At 34.5% G+C, this 14,112-nt stretch overlaps 4 protein-coding genes across 4 annotated transcripts; 1 reads left to right on the forward strand and 3 right to left on the reverse strand.

The window, feature by feature from the left end:
* Positions 1-4,461: 4,461 nt before the first annotated feature.
* LOC106109471 (cytochrome b5 domain-containing protein 1) lies at positions 4,462-6,274 on the reverse strand. The gene is made up of 4 exons (XM_013290981.1): positions 5,939-6,274; positions 5,392-5,647; positions 4,785-5,030; positions 4,462-4,634 (listed from the first exon to the last, which is right to left on the reverse strand). The coding sequence occupies exons 1-4, from the start codon at positions 6,182-6,184 to the stop codon at positions 4,558-4,560; spliced, it is 825 nt and encodes a 274-aa protein (XP_013146435.1). The 5' UTR covers positions 6,185-6,274; the 3' UTR covers positions 4,462-4,557.
* Positions 6,275-6,425: 151 nt separating this feature from the next.
* On the reverse strand, positions 6,426-8,933 carry LOC106109472 (RWD domain-containing protein 4). The gene is made up of 5 exons (XM_013290983.1): positions 8,792-8,933; positions 8,487-8,609; positions 8,298-8,401; positions 7,878-8,058; positions 6,426-7,653 (listed from the first exon to the last, which is right to left on the reverse strand). Exons 2-5 carry the CDS (start codon positions 8,592-8,594, stop codon positions 7,492-7,494), a joined length of 555 nt encoding a protein of 184 aa, XP_013146437.1. The 5' UTR covers positions 8,595-8,609; positions 8,792-8,933; the 3' UTR covers positions 6,426-7,491.
* A 243-nt stretch (positions 8,934-9,176) lies between these two features.
* On the forward strand, positions 9,177-10,444 carry LOC106109213 (serine/threonine-protein kinase Aurora-2-like). Its single transcript, XM_013290623.1, has one exon. The coding sequence runs from the start codon at positions 9,342-9,344 to the stop codon at positions 10,371-10,373; it is 1,032 nt and encodes a 343-aa protein (XP_013146077.1). The 5' UTR covers positions 9,177-9,341; the 3' UTR covers positions 10,374-10,444.
* Positions 10,445-10,507: 63 nt separating this feature from the next.
* LOC106109406 (probable glutamate receptor) lies at positions 10,508-13,563 on the reverse strand. The gene is made up of 3 exons (XM_013290895.1): positions 13,191-13,563; positions 12,936-13,084; positions 10,508-12,687 (listed from the first exon to the last, which is right to left on the reverse strand). The coding sequence occupies exons 1-3, from the start codon at positions 13,463-13,465 to the stop codon at positions 11,804-11,806; spliced, it is 1,308 nt and encodes a 435-aa protein (XP_013146349.1). The 5' UTR covers positions 13,466-13,563; the 3' UTR covers positions 10,508-11,803.
* Positions 13,564-14,112: the final 549 nt, after the last annotated feature.

The raw sequence follows: 14,112 nt of genomic DNA on the forward strand, positions 1-14,112 counted from the left end.
TATATACAAGTGTTGTATGCGATATGTTTTGCCGGATGGTATTAGTATGTGAGAAGTATTTCGTTCACTGACCAAAAAGGCAAAGGCAATATGGCGGCTATGGCATTATTATTAAATGATACTGTGCTTTAGGGTTGCCACTTTCAAAATTCTAAACATTTATACCTATTATATTTACAAATTGTTAAAGAGCTTCTTTAGTCTAAATGATAAGTAACTAACATCAAATTATTACATGATTACTATAAGAAAATTACTTAATTTTATTATATACTTGGTCCCTTTTCAAAATGGGCTTAGCAAAAACTCCGATTTCTTTTAGAATAGCATAGGAAGTGTCTTTGTTACTTTGCTTATTTAATTGTTTATTTACGTTTATTGTTTGTACGCATATTATAAAGATGTCATCGACAGCCCTTAGCAGAGCACGTCTCGGTATTTACTTCCTTACCGGGCGACAGGAAGCGGCGGCGGACGCGACGAAAGCTCTCGCAAGCTCTATACATAATTTATATTGTTATTGCGTGTACAGTTACTGTTCGACTACCCATAGAGGCCTCAAATGTAATCAATTTAGACACTATTCGCTTACGAAGTGTGTGATTGTCCGCAGATATAGAAAATACGTATCTGCAAAAAATCGTAAATTTTATAGCCGCAAACATCCTAAAAATTACGTACATTTTTGGACAGTATAATTGTTAACTCTAATCAGAAAAATGAATCGTAACAAATATATAAATTTAAGAGAGATTACTTTTAATGAACGAAGCTATTACAGAACAGGGCTACTGGGTAAATAACAAACCATAAACTTAGATAAAGTGCGTAAAACATTGCTCTATGATAGCTGTCAGCGACCGCCATCTTGAAATTTGAACAACAAAATATCGTTGACATCTATAAAAACGTCATAAAGTCAACTAATTATCTGCCATGTGTCGTGCCCCATGTATTTACGAATCATTTCCTGGCTCCCAAGGGATAGTCGGGATCCCGAATGCTAATTACCATGCACACGAGCCTGTCGAAAGTCGACGGTCGTTAAAAAACTCATAAAGTTATAACCGTGATGAGCTATAACCAGCTATAACGGAATTAACTCACCGCTTTACGATCTGTCGAACTACCCTCGTTACCGGAGAGACGGAACAAATTTGGTGTTTAATTTTATGATCATACTATTCGCAGGCGTCAACTTTCTCTTATTATTGACACATTCTCATCTTGTACCACAATGTGTTAAAATAACTTTATTTTACAACAGAAAGTAAAATACATTGAGAAAAAAAATTGACATCTAAATGACTATCGGTTACATTATCATCTGAGACAATACAGCGGCGGGTTGGCTTGGGCCTGGTCCAGTAAACTTCATCGGTTACATACCCGCATAAATACCAAAATTACTGCAAATGGTGTCGATCAATGTATACAACTGTTTTTAATAAACTCTACCACTTGAGGTCTATTCAAGAATATTTTTTTTAAATAATAAGTTAATAAAAACGATGTTACCTGCTCAATGAAACATAGATTGGTAATGTAGCCATCGCAAAAATCTGCAAAAAAAAATTTAGATTATTGTAAGAGACTAGATCTATGTAATACAGAGTCTAATTAAATATCGCATATTTCTACACACAAGGCTACCTATTCCAATTGTTAAATAATATAAGTTCACGGTAGTAAGTTAAGGTCACGTTGACAGGAAGCAATATCTATGGTCAACGCAGAGACAATGGGAAGATTCGATAAGCTTTTTTATTGTTCCCAGCGAGCTGCGACAATGGCGCGAAGTCTTTGTTAGATGGCGAACAAATCACCGAACATAATTGTCCATTTGTACAAAGTAAAGTCTTCCTAAATTCTAAATAGAAAAGCCTACCCTTACGACAGTTTGAAATGCAAATAACATCCATAATAAATTCAACGAGACAAGTGAGCACAAGTAAAATCTTACTGATATTTGAACCAAGTCGTCGTGTTTATAAGTCAGCTTGCGCTAAGCTATTAGTGTTAATTTCTTTATCTTCGCTACATTTTCTACCATAATTTAAATGTCAACGCTCCCATTAAAATAAACACGAACAATGCAACTATGAAAAATAGAACCCATTAGTGTTAGAGAATAGGGAACGTCACAATAACATTCCCTAGAGAAGGGGAATAAAATCAATATTTCTGATAGGTTTTAGAAACGCTGACGAATCTGCAAACTACCCCCGCCCTAAGACGCACCCCATGACTCACTTTAATAAACAAGGATTACTTTATATTTTGTTACTAGTAGACAGTTATTGCCTACTTAAAATCCACAGTACACAATTATGGGAAACTAGCTGTCGCGCGACTGCAACCGCGTGGTATTAAAAAAAACAAAAGTGAGTAGCCCATGTGTTCTTCCAGAGTATCCTCTACGTCTATGCCAAATTTCATCGAGATCCGTTCAGCCGTTTAGGCTACAAACTATAACAAACATCCATCCATCCATCTAAACTTTCGTATTTATAATATTAGTATAAAGTATGATTCTATTTAAATTTTTTATTTCTTCAGTTCTAATCTCTAAAACAGAGTTTACTAAATCAAACTACTATAAAACTAGTCCTATGCCATAACAAACAATTAAAAAAGTAAAAACTAAATTTTAAAATTTGTACTGACCTGAGTAAAGTTCACAGCTAATTAATAATTATAAGTTAATCATCCATGGCACTAGAACAGCAAATTCACTTCCAATTCAAAATTTTTAAAATAACGGATACAGAGTGAAATTTAAATTCAAGTCAGTCTTAAAAAAAAACGCAACCATAAAACACAAGAATACGCGCCAATTTTTTTGTTTTAACTTTTCAACGTCACACGTGCGCGCGCCGCGTCACTCATTTGTCTATGGACGAATATGGCTGCCGGTTTATTTTACTCGTTCATTATTATTGGTCTCAGCATGGGGCGAGTACTATAATTTGGGGTAACATGTGAATTATCCGATCCGCGCATGCGTGGTGGTCGCGTCGGTAAGCAATAAACGCTGTTACGTTTATAGAAATAGCGATTTCGCGTGGGGTAAACTCACTGCAGAGCAAGTACATCTCTAAAATAAAGAGAATAGAAACTTCGAGAATGAACAACAAGACACAGTAATTATCAATCTCGTTACTTCCTAATGAGGAACTGAATCAATTCCGTACATAAAATGAATTCATTGGTACCATATTTGGCTTCGAAATAAACTCACGACTGCGCATCTCTCTAAGTTTACGGTAACATAAAACAGTTATTCCGGCACGCGTCTTACTTCATATATTACAGCATTACATTTTTTAAATAAAAAGGGGCATGTAGAAGGCAACATGGCTGGAGTCCATAAGGGCTCGTCGCGCTCGGCGGAGCGCAAATCCTGTGACCTGCCTGCGCCGGCCACTTGCAGTTCGTAGACTTGTGATGGTACAAAAACTGATTGTCTTATGGAAGTATTATTGGTATAAAAAAGAACTAGTTGAAAACTAAGAGTACTGATTGGGGATATTTTTGCATGATTGTCATCTCTACAGACGTTTATATCCAACTGTTAAGTTTTTAAATTTTTTATGATTAAGAAATAAAGAACTTATTTTCTACTTACTTGAAGGTCGAAAACCCGTTGCATCGACCCTACTGGAGTAGGATAAGGCAGGGGAGATGATGATGACTTACTTTCTAAGATTCTGTGACAAAAAACTTCAAATAAGTTGTTGAAACCATCGTCTATCTTAGAATTGGACAAGTACTAGATTGATATTACCATTTGTAATTACGATCTTCTGAAACAGGCGCTTATAGGCTCTACAAGGCATGTAACTCCTATCAATGCTCGCACGCGCCAAACAAAAAGTTAACCCTTTAATGAAATTGTAAGAAAACTGCCTAGAAGTTCCAGAGCTTACATATGTAAATAGGGTGACCATAAGAAGAATAGAAACAAGGACATTATTTTTTCTTTTATTAGAATCTACTGCAGAAATAAGAAATCTTAAAATATCTTTCTCTTTTTCTGCAGTCTTTCTTATTTATGCAGTAGATTTGTAATTATTTTTACTACAAGTACTAAGTAATTCACGGATAGGAATGACATTCGCATATGTAAAAAGGATTTTTCCGAGAATATAAATAATTCATGGGTAACCTACAAATGTTCATCTTATCTAATGCATTTATTTTCCGCATTAGCCCTAACTAGTGGCACGGAGTGTGTCGGCGCTGGTTTGTAGGCACCAGTTTTTGTAGCCGAGTGCAGCGGCCACGCGCCCCATCATTACACATCGCTGGATTGACCGTTTTTCTTCTCGTAATTGTTTGTGTTAGACATTAATAATGCTTTTTACTAAGCCTATTGTTTGTAATCTCTCATATGTCACGAATGGTCACTTATTTGTACTCTTATTGCAGTATTTATAGTTCTTCAATCAGTTTAATAAGAAAACACTTCTATATTAGTCGACGATTTATTACGTTCGAATTAATAAGATAATGGTATAGAATTTCTGATAGTTTTCTATTAGAATTTGTATTTTTTTATGGTTCATTTTTACATATCTCTGGCTTCGATGCACACTCCCTGTTGAAACAAACACAGCCATCACGAGGGAGATCTGAAAAAGAACAGCTTGGTGTTATTATAATTCGTATATTTAGTTTTTCATAGAATCGGACACTTTATTTGAAGATTACATTGCTGATTTAGATGTTCGTTTAAGACTGGACTCGTGTTTCTTCAGCCATTATAATCTTTATCGACCTACCTTCCGTTAGATCATCGTTATAGTACAGCAGTATGTCTGGTACGTAGATATTCTCCGGCAACGCTACATCGCTGAAGCGATCTCTCTCGTCATACACCTTGTTCTGCTCGAGCGTGCGATGGTACTTGAGGGGTTTGCCGAGATGACGCCATGTGTACGAATGCATATGTGCATTGTGCGGCAAGTACCGCATCATTATCTGGTAGATAGTCTCCTCAGAGCACACCTCCAACATAACAGATGAACCTGACAATGATTTTAATGATTGCACAATACACATATATGAGTTGTTATGGCTAACATAAGTCGGTATTAATAGGCGCAACACTAAATTATCGGCATACACGTCCCATCCCTACATCTGTCAATGTCATTCAGTAGTATTGAAAAGCGCGCTATTCTGGCGAGATCAGTAGATTTGAGTATTAAAATTATTTACGCCGTTACAATTACATTAATATCAAAAATTATGTATTACGAAAGATGAGTAGTTCTTATTTCTGGTGAGTTTTAATATTTTGCAAGTAACCAACAAATAGTGTATCTACCCTAAGTTACTAATAGTTAAGGTACATTTCCACTGTAGAAAACAGTCATAAAATCTCACTTGTAAGTGTATTCGTGATTCTAATAGGTCTGGTCCTCGCTGTCAATTTTCCTACCACAATAGTCTCGTCTAGCCACCAAGGTTTGGCGATAGGCCTCCAGCGAGTGGAAGGCACCACAGGCTGGTCAAAACTCGAGCCGTGGCGCATGAACGGTATCCTGGAGCCGACTATCGGATGCATATATGTTATCCAGTCTTCCTCTTTGAACCAGTGGCTGACGTCTTTGCCGGCGTACGCAAGGATTGTCATAGCGAGCTACAAGTTATGAAAATAATTGATATATTCAAAGGGTCAATTTATATTTTATCTCAGACAAACGTCAATTAACGATAAGAATATCGCAATCTCATTGACTCTCTTTTATCTAGATTTTAATATAGTCACTATTGTCCTAAATTTGTAGTCGATTTAAAGTTATAGTACAATATTCGCTTAAGCTCGCTACACACGCTTATCTTAACGATCCGACTGTTTATATAAAATAGTGCGTGTCTAGCGGGCGTTATATTAACACAAGATCTTTAATAGATATCCTAGTTTACTTACTCTTTTCGCATCGCAGTACTCGTAGCCCATTTTGAAGCATCTACAATACTCAATACAGTCATCAGCGCAATACCAATTCTTGTTAGGACAGGAGCAGTCTTTGGGACACTTGCAGTATCGGAACTGTTTTTCCAGCCATGACGTCATGTTCAGCACCTTACCATTGAGAGACACCCAGCAGTCCCCAGACTTGTTGTGTATCGCGACCTCCGCCGGCGTGTAATATTCTTGTTTTGTATAAATCATTGTAAATCGTTCAAATATTTTTTCTAATAAATTGCAATAAAATTACCATTGACATTTTTCAATGTCTGTCAATCTGAAATTCGTTGTTGAAAAGAACATTTTTTATGATTTCTTAAATATTTTAAGTCAGTCCAATGTAAAAGCAGACAGTATTTTATTTTTTATTTTGGATTGGTTTGAAATTGGTAGCACTATCCGTATTCGCTCAGTAAGTGGGTTTTAAATGATTAAAAAACACGAATTAAAACAATTCTTTATATATTAGCAAATATAACTATGCCAATAATACACAGCATTATCTGATTACCAAATTCCATTCATTTCTTAGACAATTATTGTAAAAAACATACATTATTTTGCAACACTCAAAATAGCATTGCATGGCAGATATACAGATAAAAAAGCAATAGGACTCAGGGATACCAACATTAAAATTAACTATATATACCTTGTTTTCGCTCTATCAGATTTTTATACCCAAAAGTTTCTTTTCCTACATTTGATTTCAATTTGTTTACATTTCTATAATTTCGACTTTAACCTTAGACAACATTTTATTTTTCACAGTATTTATTTTGTAAATGGGTTTGAAAATAATTTAAATGAGATCGGTTTATTATGAATTTTCATGATATGTAAAAAATAATTGTTGGGAACTTTTTCGTTAATTCTAAATATTTCATTTCGATTGAGAAAAGTAATACAATAAAGATTTTAAGTAAACGTTGTTAGGTTGTTACCAAAGTCTTACAATGTACATATAAATTTTATGGAAACAGAGATTTTCATAACAGTGGTAAAAGCTTACAGTTGTGACCTTTTACAATGAACATTCCTAATTTATATAAAAAGTGTACAGGGCGAAATATCAATTAAATCAAAAACACAGACACATACTTCAAATAGATGAAGAAGTAAGCAATAGTAAACAATTATTACTCAGTCCATAATTTTTACAACTGGCAACCCTATACAAAAATTCAAATGTCAACTTGACAGTTGAGATTGTAGAATATTCCTGGAAATAATTATTGAATAAGTAGAACATCTTACACGAAGTTGTGTTAACTCAACTAAAATTACCTTCAGATCAGCTCACAGTGCATGAAGCAGATCATAGAACCAACTCAAGATTAGCTCAAGTACCTACATAGAGGCGCATTGAACAGTTTGAGGCTCATTGACTCCCATATTTACGTCCCATGAGCTGAGCTGGTATTTTAGTTGAGCGATAGCTCAACTGTTTGAGATGTGAGCTGATCGGTTAAATCAGTTCATAGTTAAACACAAGTGTAGATGTGCTGATGTCATGAGTCGTGATGCGGCACTTGCGAGAGGTGTTTGACGATATCAACCCAGTCCCATCCACGCGGCCGCTCGCCCGCGCGCCCCGCCTCCGCCCGGTCCCACGCACGACGCTTCTGAGCTTTTGTTAACTGCTCCTTCTTTTCTGGTTTCTTTGATTCACTCTTAAATAGAATAATTAAGATTTTGTATAATTATGTCACAATATATAAGCAAACCAATGTATTGTCAAATAAAAAGGACTCAAGACAACTTGAAAATTACTTCAATTCATGTGGATGCCAGGAAGTTAAAATCTTTAAAAAAAATAAAGCTAATTTTAGAACAAGTTTTTCTGTAAAAGTACATATAGTACAAAAAGACATGTTAAAATAAGAAGGAATTATACCTGATCATCTATGGCTATCTTCTCGACCCTGGCCACCACAGCCTCCTCTGTCTGTTCGGCCAGGATCTCCGCAACTTTCTCTTTTAAGCATTCAAACAATGTGTATGTCATAGCACATCCTACCCACTGCTCCGCCTCACCATCCACTATTGCTAGAATTTTCTCCTTAACTGAAGGTAATCTGGAAAGGAATATTTAAAAAAAATAATTATAATGATAGTATGATTCCAACCGATTTCAATAATGTTAAATAAGATATTGGCTGCTGATTACTATAATAGCGAAAATAGAAATAGTTTTATAAATTGAATAGTCCTTTTTTAAATGATCCAATTATCAAAGTCCATAATAACTTTGTTTCAATTTATTTTTGGCTATATTCAGTTCACAATAATTTATTTACAGTAAAAAAATACTTACAAATGTTGATTATAGAAAATTTCTAAGTTGCATTTAGGTTTTTCTGTTGGATATGTTGGTCCCCATGTAATTTCCAATACAAAAGATTTGTCTCCTTCTATATACTGGAAACAATAAATGTATTAACTTACAACTACATTAGAATTTAACTTGTAGTGTTAAAGAAACTTGTAGATGAAGTCAAAATACCTTGTATTGATAAGTTGTGGCATCGACTTGTTTAAAATTCTCATCTCCTTCGTATATAGACTTGAGTACTTCAATTTCCTCTGCCTGCTGCTCTGCATCATCTGACATTTTGTTTACACCAAACTGAAGGAATGGTTAATACATAATTGGTTTAAAATTACAGGTGTAGGGCAAAATTGGAGTATAAGATATTAATTATGTCCTTATAACTGATAACTGAATTCTAAAATAAGAAAACCAATACAAATAGAACATTTTAAATTACTTGAAAAACATATGTTTCATAAATCTTTCTTAAAACTTACAGTTAAATGACACGACTACTTAACAGCACCTGTTTTATCTCTCGGAATGTGGTATTAAATTTGATATTTACATGCAAAATATATAGAGATACGAGGAAAACTACGAATGTAAGGTTATGTACGAATATTTGACAGATAAGTTAACAAATGAGGAGAAATAACAGCTGGCAATTCTATCAACTGTCAATCAGCTGATAGATGACAAATATATTTACTCGTTTAATTCTAGATTTTAATCAATATTTATTAATTTTTTCCGAAACAATTATTAATAGTTAATCAATCGATTTATTGCCATTTATCTCTTTCCCGTTTTCGCAATCGTAGTCGTAAACTTGCCAGTACCAGAGTGTTGTCAACGCTCTAGTAGTTGGTAACACTGACTTTCAATATGTTGACAAGAAAGATAAGAGCCCAAAATACGTTATATGAATTTCACGTTCCAACTTCAGTTACTTTGAAACTCGTGCTCTTATTTCATGTATAAAACTTAATGCTATAAAGTGAATAGGCCATATAAGGTATTTAACGAACATTTTAAAACATAACAATGAACATTCAAAAGTGTGAGTGTAAAGAAAATCGTCCACCCAACACTGGACGATGCTTCACCTGTTCGTCGAATTCGCAAAAAAAGGCTCCGGATAATTTTAAAGTTCCTAATTTACCTTCTTCTTCACGTCGTCCACAGACTGAAAAGATCAAAACCAATGAAGTTGCTAAACCTGAACTTAACAGAGACGTTAAGAAAAAGGTATGGACATTATCTGATTTCGATTTGGGAAAACCTCTCGGTAAAGGAAAATTCGGTAACGTGTACTTAGCTCGCGAGAAAGAGTCGCACTATGTCGTTGCCTTAAAAGTATTATTTAAAAGTCAAATAATGGATTCAGAAATAGAGCATCAAGTGCGCCGAGAAGTTGAGATCCAATGTCGGCTTCGTCATCCTAATATATTGCGAATGTATGGATATTTTCATGACGAAAAGAGAGTTTATTTCATTTTAGAGTATGCAAAATATGGGGCGCTTTATAAACTGTTGAAGGACCAAGAGAGATTTGATGAGAGAACTGCTGCTATCTGTGTGAGAGATTTGACCAGGGCTTTACTATACTGTCATACCAAGAAAGTTATTCATCGCGACATAAAACCTGAGAACTTACTTGTAGGGTCTAACTATGAGCTGAAAATAGCGGATTTTGGTTGGTCAGTACATTCACCTTCTTCAAGACGTATGACTCTTTGTGGTACACTAGATTATTTGTCACCTGAAATGATTGAAGGGAAGCCTCACAGTTATCCTGTTGATATTTGGAGTCTAGGTGTGTTATGCTATGAGCTGCTGGTAGGGTTGCCACCTTTTGATGCCAAAGATTCACATCAGACTTATAAAAAAATCAGATATGTTATAATTAAGTATCCTGATTTTGTTTCTGAGAAAGCGAAGGATCTAGTAGGTAAACTTCTTGTAATAAATCCAGATCAAAGACTGCCCTTGACTCAAGTTTTGAAGCATCCCTGGATATTAGAGAATGCTCCAGAAGGTGCCAAACCAGTATTTAGTAAATTGGAACAAAAATAGCTTTAATTATTATTTTTGCAAAGTAAAGTCATATCTTACTTTGTTATTTTTGTATTATAAACTTTTTTACATTATTTTAAAGTATCTTTTTGACATAGTAGGAAATAGTAATTATTTTTTGAAAAAGAGTGAAAAACTGTAATTAAACATTTTAATAATAATTATTTAAAAAAATATACCTTAAATAATTAGATTTTTAAATTAGACTGATAACAATTTCCCAAATAAAAATGGTAGAAATCATAAATTATTTTAAAGAAGTGTATGGGCTGACTATATTCTAAGTAGTGGTGCTTGTTTGAAAATGTAAAAAGCAATAGCTTTATTAAATTCTCATATTATAGGATATCCTTTATGTAGAGGAAACAATAATTAAAACAACAAATAATACAAGGTTAATTTAATAAGGTTTTGGTAAGATGAGACTAAATTGTATCATGCTTGTTATGGTAAAGTTAGCATGAATATAGGCATGTTATAGTTTATAATTGACTTAAAATAATGGGATTCATGGGCATTTATTAAATTAAGATAATTAGTCTGGTGTTTGCATCTAAGTTCACACTGCTGTAACATTGACATAAAACATTTAAACTCTAGAAGAGACAGCGTTTTAATTATGTTAATTTTTAGTACTATGCAAGGTTATATTCACCAAAAAGCTGCCTTGTACTTACTAGTAAATTTTAGTGATTTATGATTTTAATGTATGTTGTTTATTTAAGTAAATTAAGTAACTACAAATATCCTGGTACTTCCAGTAACACATTATATAAAAAAAATTACGACATAACCTTACTAATATTATAAATGCGAAAGTTTGGATGGATGGATGTTAGGGTTTGGAGCCTAAACTTCTGAACAGATCTCATTGACATTTGGCATTTAGTAGATGATAGTCTGGAAGAACGCACAGGCTACTTGCTTTTTTTTTATTTTATTTGCAGATGAATTAAGTTGCGTGCGAAAGCTAGTAAGATTGTAAATTATAATTCACTGACTTCAATAAGTTTTTGAGATCACTTTATTTTAAATGTAAGTAGCTGGAACTACTAGCATTATCAACGAAAAAAGTCATGTGCTCGGGTCATTAGCGAGAATTTTTTTTTATGTCAAACTCCACCACAAATGCCTTACGATTGTAACTAAACTAAAATTCTTTTCTCCACCAATCATATCTTTGTAGTAAATCTCTTCTTGTTGCTTTTCTCAAGCAATTGTAAATAATTTATTGCATGTCTAAAAACCTGTATTTTATTGTAATGACTGATTTAGATTATGGAATATTTTTCTTTTATTGACTGATGCATATTTTCTCCTTTACGTAATAACAGTCTTGTAATATAAGTATCGTGTTCTAAAGTAACAAAAATTTATGACGTAAGTTATAATGAGATAATAATGTAGCGTAAATAAACTATTCGTATTATTTAATGCTTTTTATTTTTGTTTACATAATACAGATCTACGGCATACTTGTCGAAAAGTGGATCTTTCTTAACAATATATTGCCAATGCATTAGTTCACTTATAAGTACTAAAAAACTTATAAAGTAACCGATAGCCAATGCTATAAAAGCTCCATGGAGTTTCTTCAAATTCATTAAAGCTTTAATTTCTTCCTCATTTGTATCCAACTTCTTAATTTTGTACATGGCGTCGTTTGACCATTTTTCCAAAAGACCAACTTCGACTATTCTTCGCAAGTAAATGTCTGCTAATGGTTTTAAAGGTGAGTTTTTATGGAATCCTATTGAAACAGGAATATTGACCATACAATCAGACATGATGTGTAAATTCCTTTCAGTACTTGTGTTGCCAAACCATGTATCATTACTTAACGATGCATTGGTCCTGTCTATATTAATTTTATTCTTCCTTTTAACCCTCAAGTATTTCAAATAGTTTTTGTTGTCGTAGAAAGCGAAGTCTCCACGAACTACTCTTTTCGCAGCTGCATCCGGGTCATCGATTGTTTCGTATCTTTCACCGATTTTCTGACCGATATCGTCTAGTGATTCAACGAAGAACCGTTTAGTCTCTTGTCCCCATCCGCCGCATGTTATTTTACTGTCTACTAGTTCTTTTAAAGTGTCTATGGTTACTCTAGGCGTGGGGTTGGCTAAGATTGCGGTCATGCTCGCTTTGTATGAGACTACCAGGAGTATACAATAGAGCCAGTACCAGCCAGTGAGTAAGCGAATCGACCAACCGGATGGTAACTTGGGCAAAGACACGACCAGCAACATTCCATACGTGTAGAGAATACTGTTCGTTATTTCACCGAACAAATACAAACCGCCGGGTCGTGTATCTGAAATATGCACACGCCTGCCGTATTTACATATGTAACTAGCACATTTAATTTTAGTTGTTTTGCAGTCAGTTGAGGTCAAAATGAAAGGTTATGTGCGTTCATGCGCAAAGTGCAATTTTTTTGTTTACCAAGAAACTTGTTTGGACTGCTTTGAAAAGGAAAAAAAATCAACTTTGTATCCTTTTTCTTCTTAGATAATTGCTTACATTACACAATACATTTTATTTACATTAATTAATATTAACCTGAAGTAAGGGCTTTCTTCATCTCTGTAGATCTGCTCTTCGCAGATTCTTCTCTGAAATCCATCAAGTGTATGTAATATTTAGCTAAGCCAAAGAAAATAGAACCTGTTACTAAAAGAACCATTAGAACAGCGATCCACATGTACAACCTGTAAAGTAAATAAGAAAATGTACCTTTGTAATATTTAACTATTAAAAAAAGAGATTAATTGAGGCATCCATTCATAACAATTTCGAGCGAAAGGGGAATCTTACTTGAACGGTAGTATTAACGTTTTCCAAGAGTTGTCAGATATAGCTTCAGGAGTTAAGAAAGTCCAGCATTGTGAGGTGTAAGGTATACTGAGGTCGGTCATTTCGTGATAAAGTGTGGTGTACTGCAGGTTGCCCACTGCGATATCAGCTTGGCCCGTCACTAGTTCTCCGAGCAGACCGGAGTATGAACCGTTTGGGAGTTTTTCACCCCATTTGCTGTGATCAGCGTCAGCAGCTTGATATAGTTTGGGTTTGAAGTTCATTTTTGACGCCATCGTGTTTAGTATCTGTAAGAAAAACGTAACTTCTTTACGTGCCTTCGGAAAAATAAATGTTTATGTTTTAAACTCACCTCAATTTCAATTCCTCCTATAATTTTGGTGTCATTTGAATTAGTGCTCAAAACAGAAGGTACGTGTTCCAAGTAAGCAACGTTTAGAGTTTCTCCGTTTAGGTTTTTTGTTTTGTCCGCAAACAAATCCCTATTGTAATGGAATTTTCCATTTCTCCATATCTCTATTCTTCTTGTTATCAAAACTTCTCTGATAGTATTGGGAAAGGGAACGGTGGAAAGGTCGAACCAGATTTTATTCTGTGGCGTGTTGTGATGCCGCAGGAATACCACGTTTACCATGCGTTTCCAAATGTATTGCAAGTTGCTTTTAAATAATCTGATGTCGTGTAGCATTATATATTTCGCTCTTGTATTCAAGAGACGGTACCTGGGAATAAGATAATTTTGAACGTTCCTCAAAGTACAAAGTCTATAGAAAGGGGCAGACTGGCTTAATGTCAATTGGACTTAGGTCCGTGGATTTTTGCCACAATTAGAGGTACTGCAGGTGCCGGCCAGCTGCTTACGGAGAATATTTGCTGCGGTCACCAGTATTATGTCAAAGATTTTTGTTATCAATTACCTGTC

The sequence above is a fragment of the Papilio polytes genome, unplaced genomic scaffold, assembly GCF_000836215.1.
Source record: "Papilio polytes unplaced genomic scaffold, Ppol_1.0 DF821289.1, whole genome shotgun sequence".
NCBI lineage: Eukaryota > Metazoa > Arthropoda > Insecta > Lepidoptera > Papilionidae > Papilio > Papilio polytes.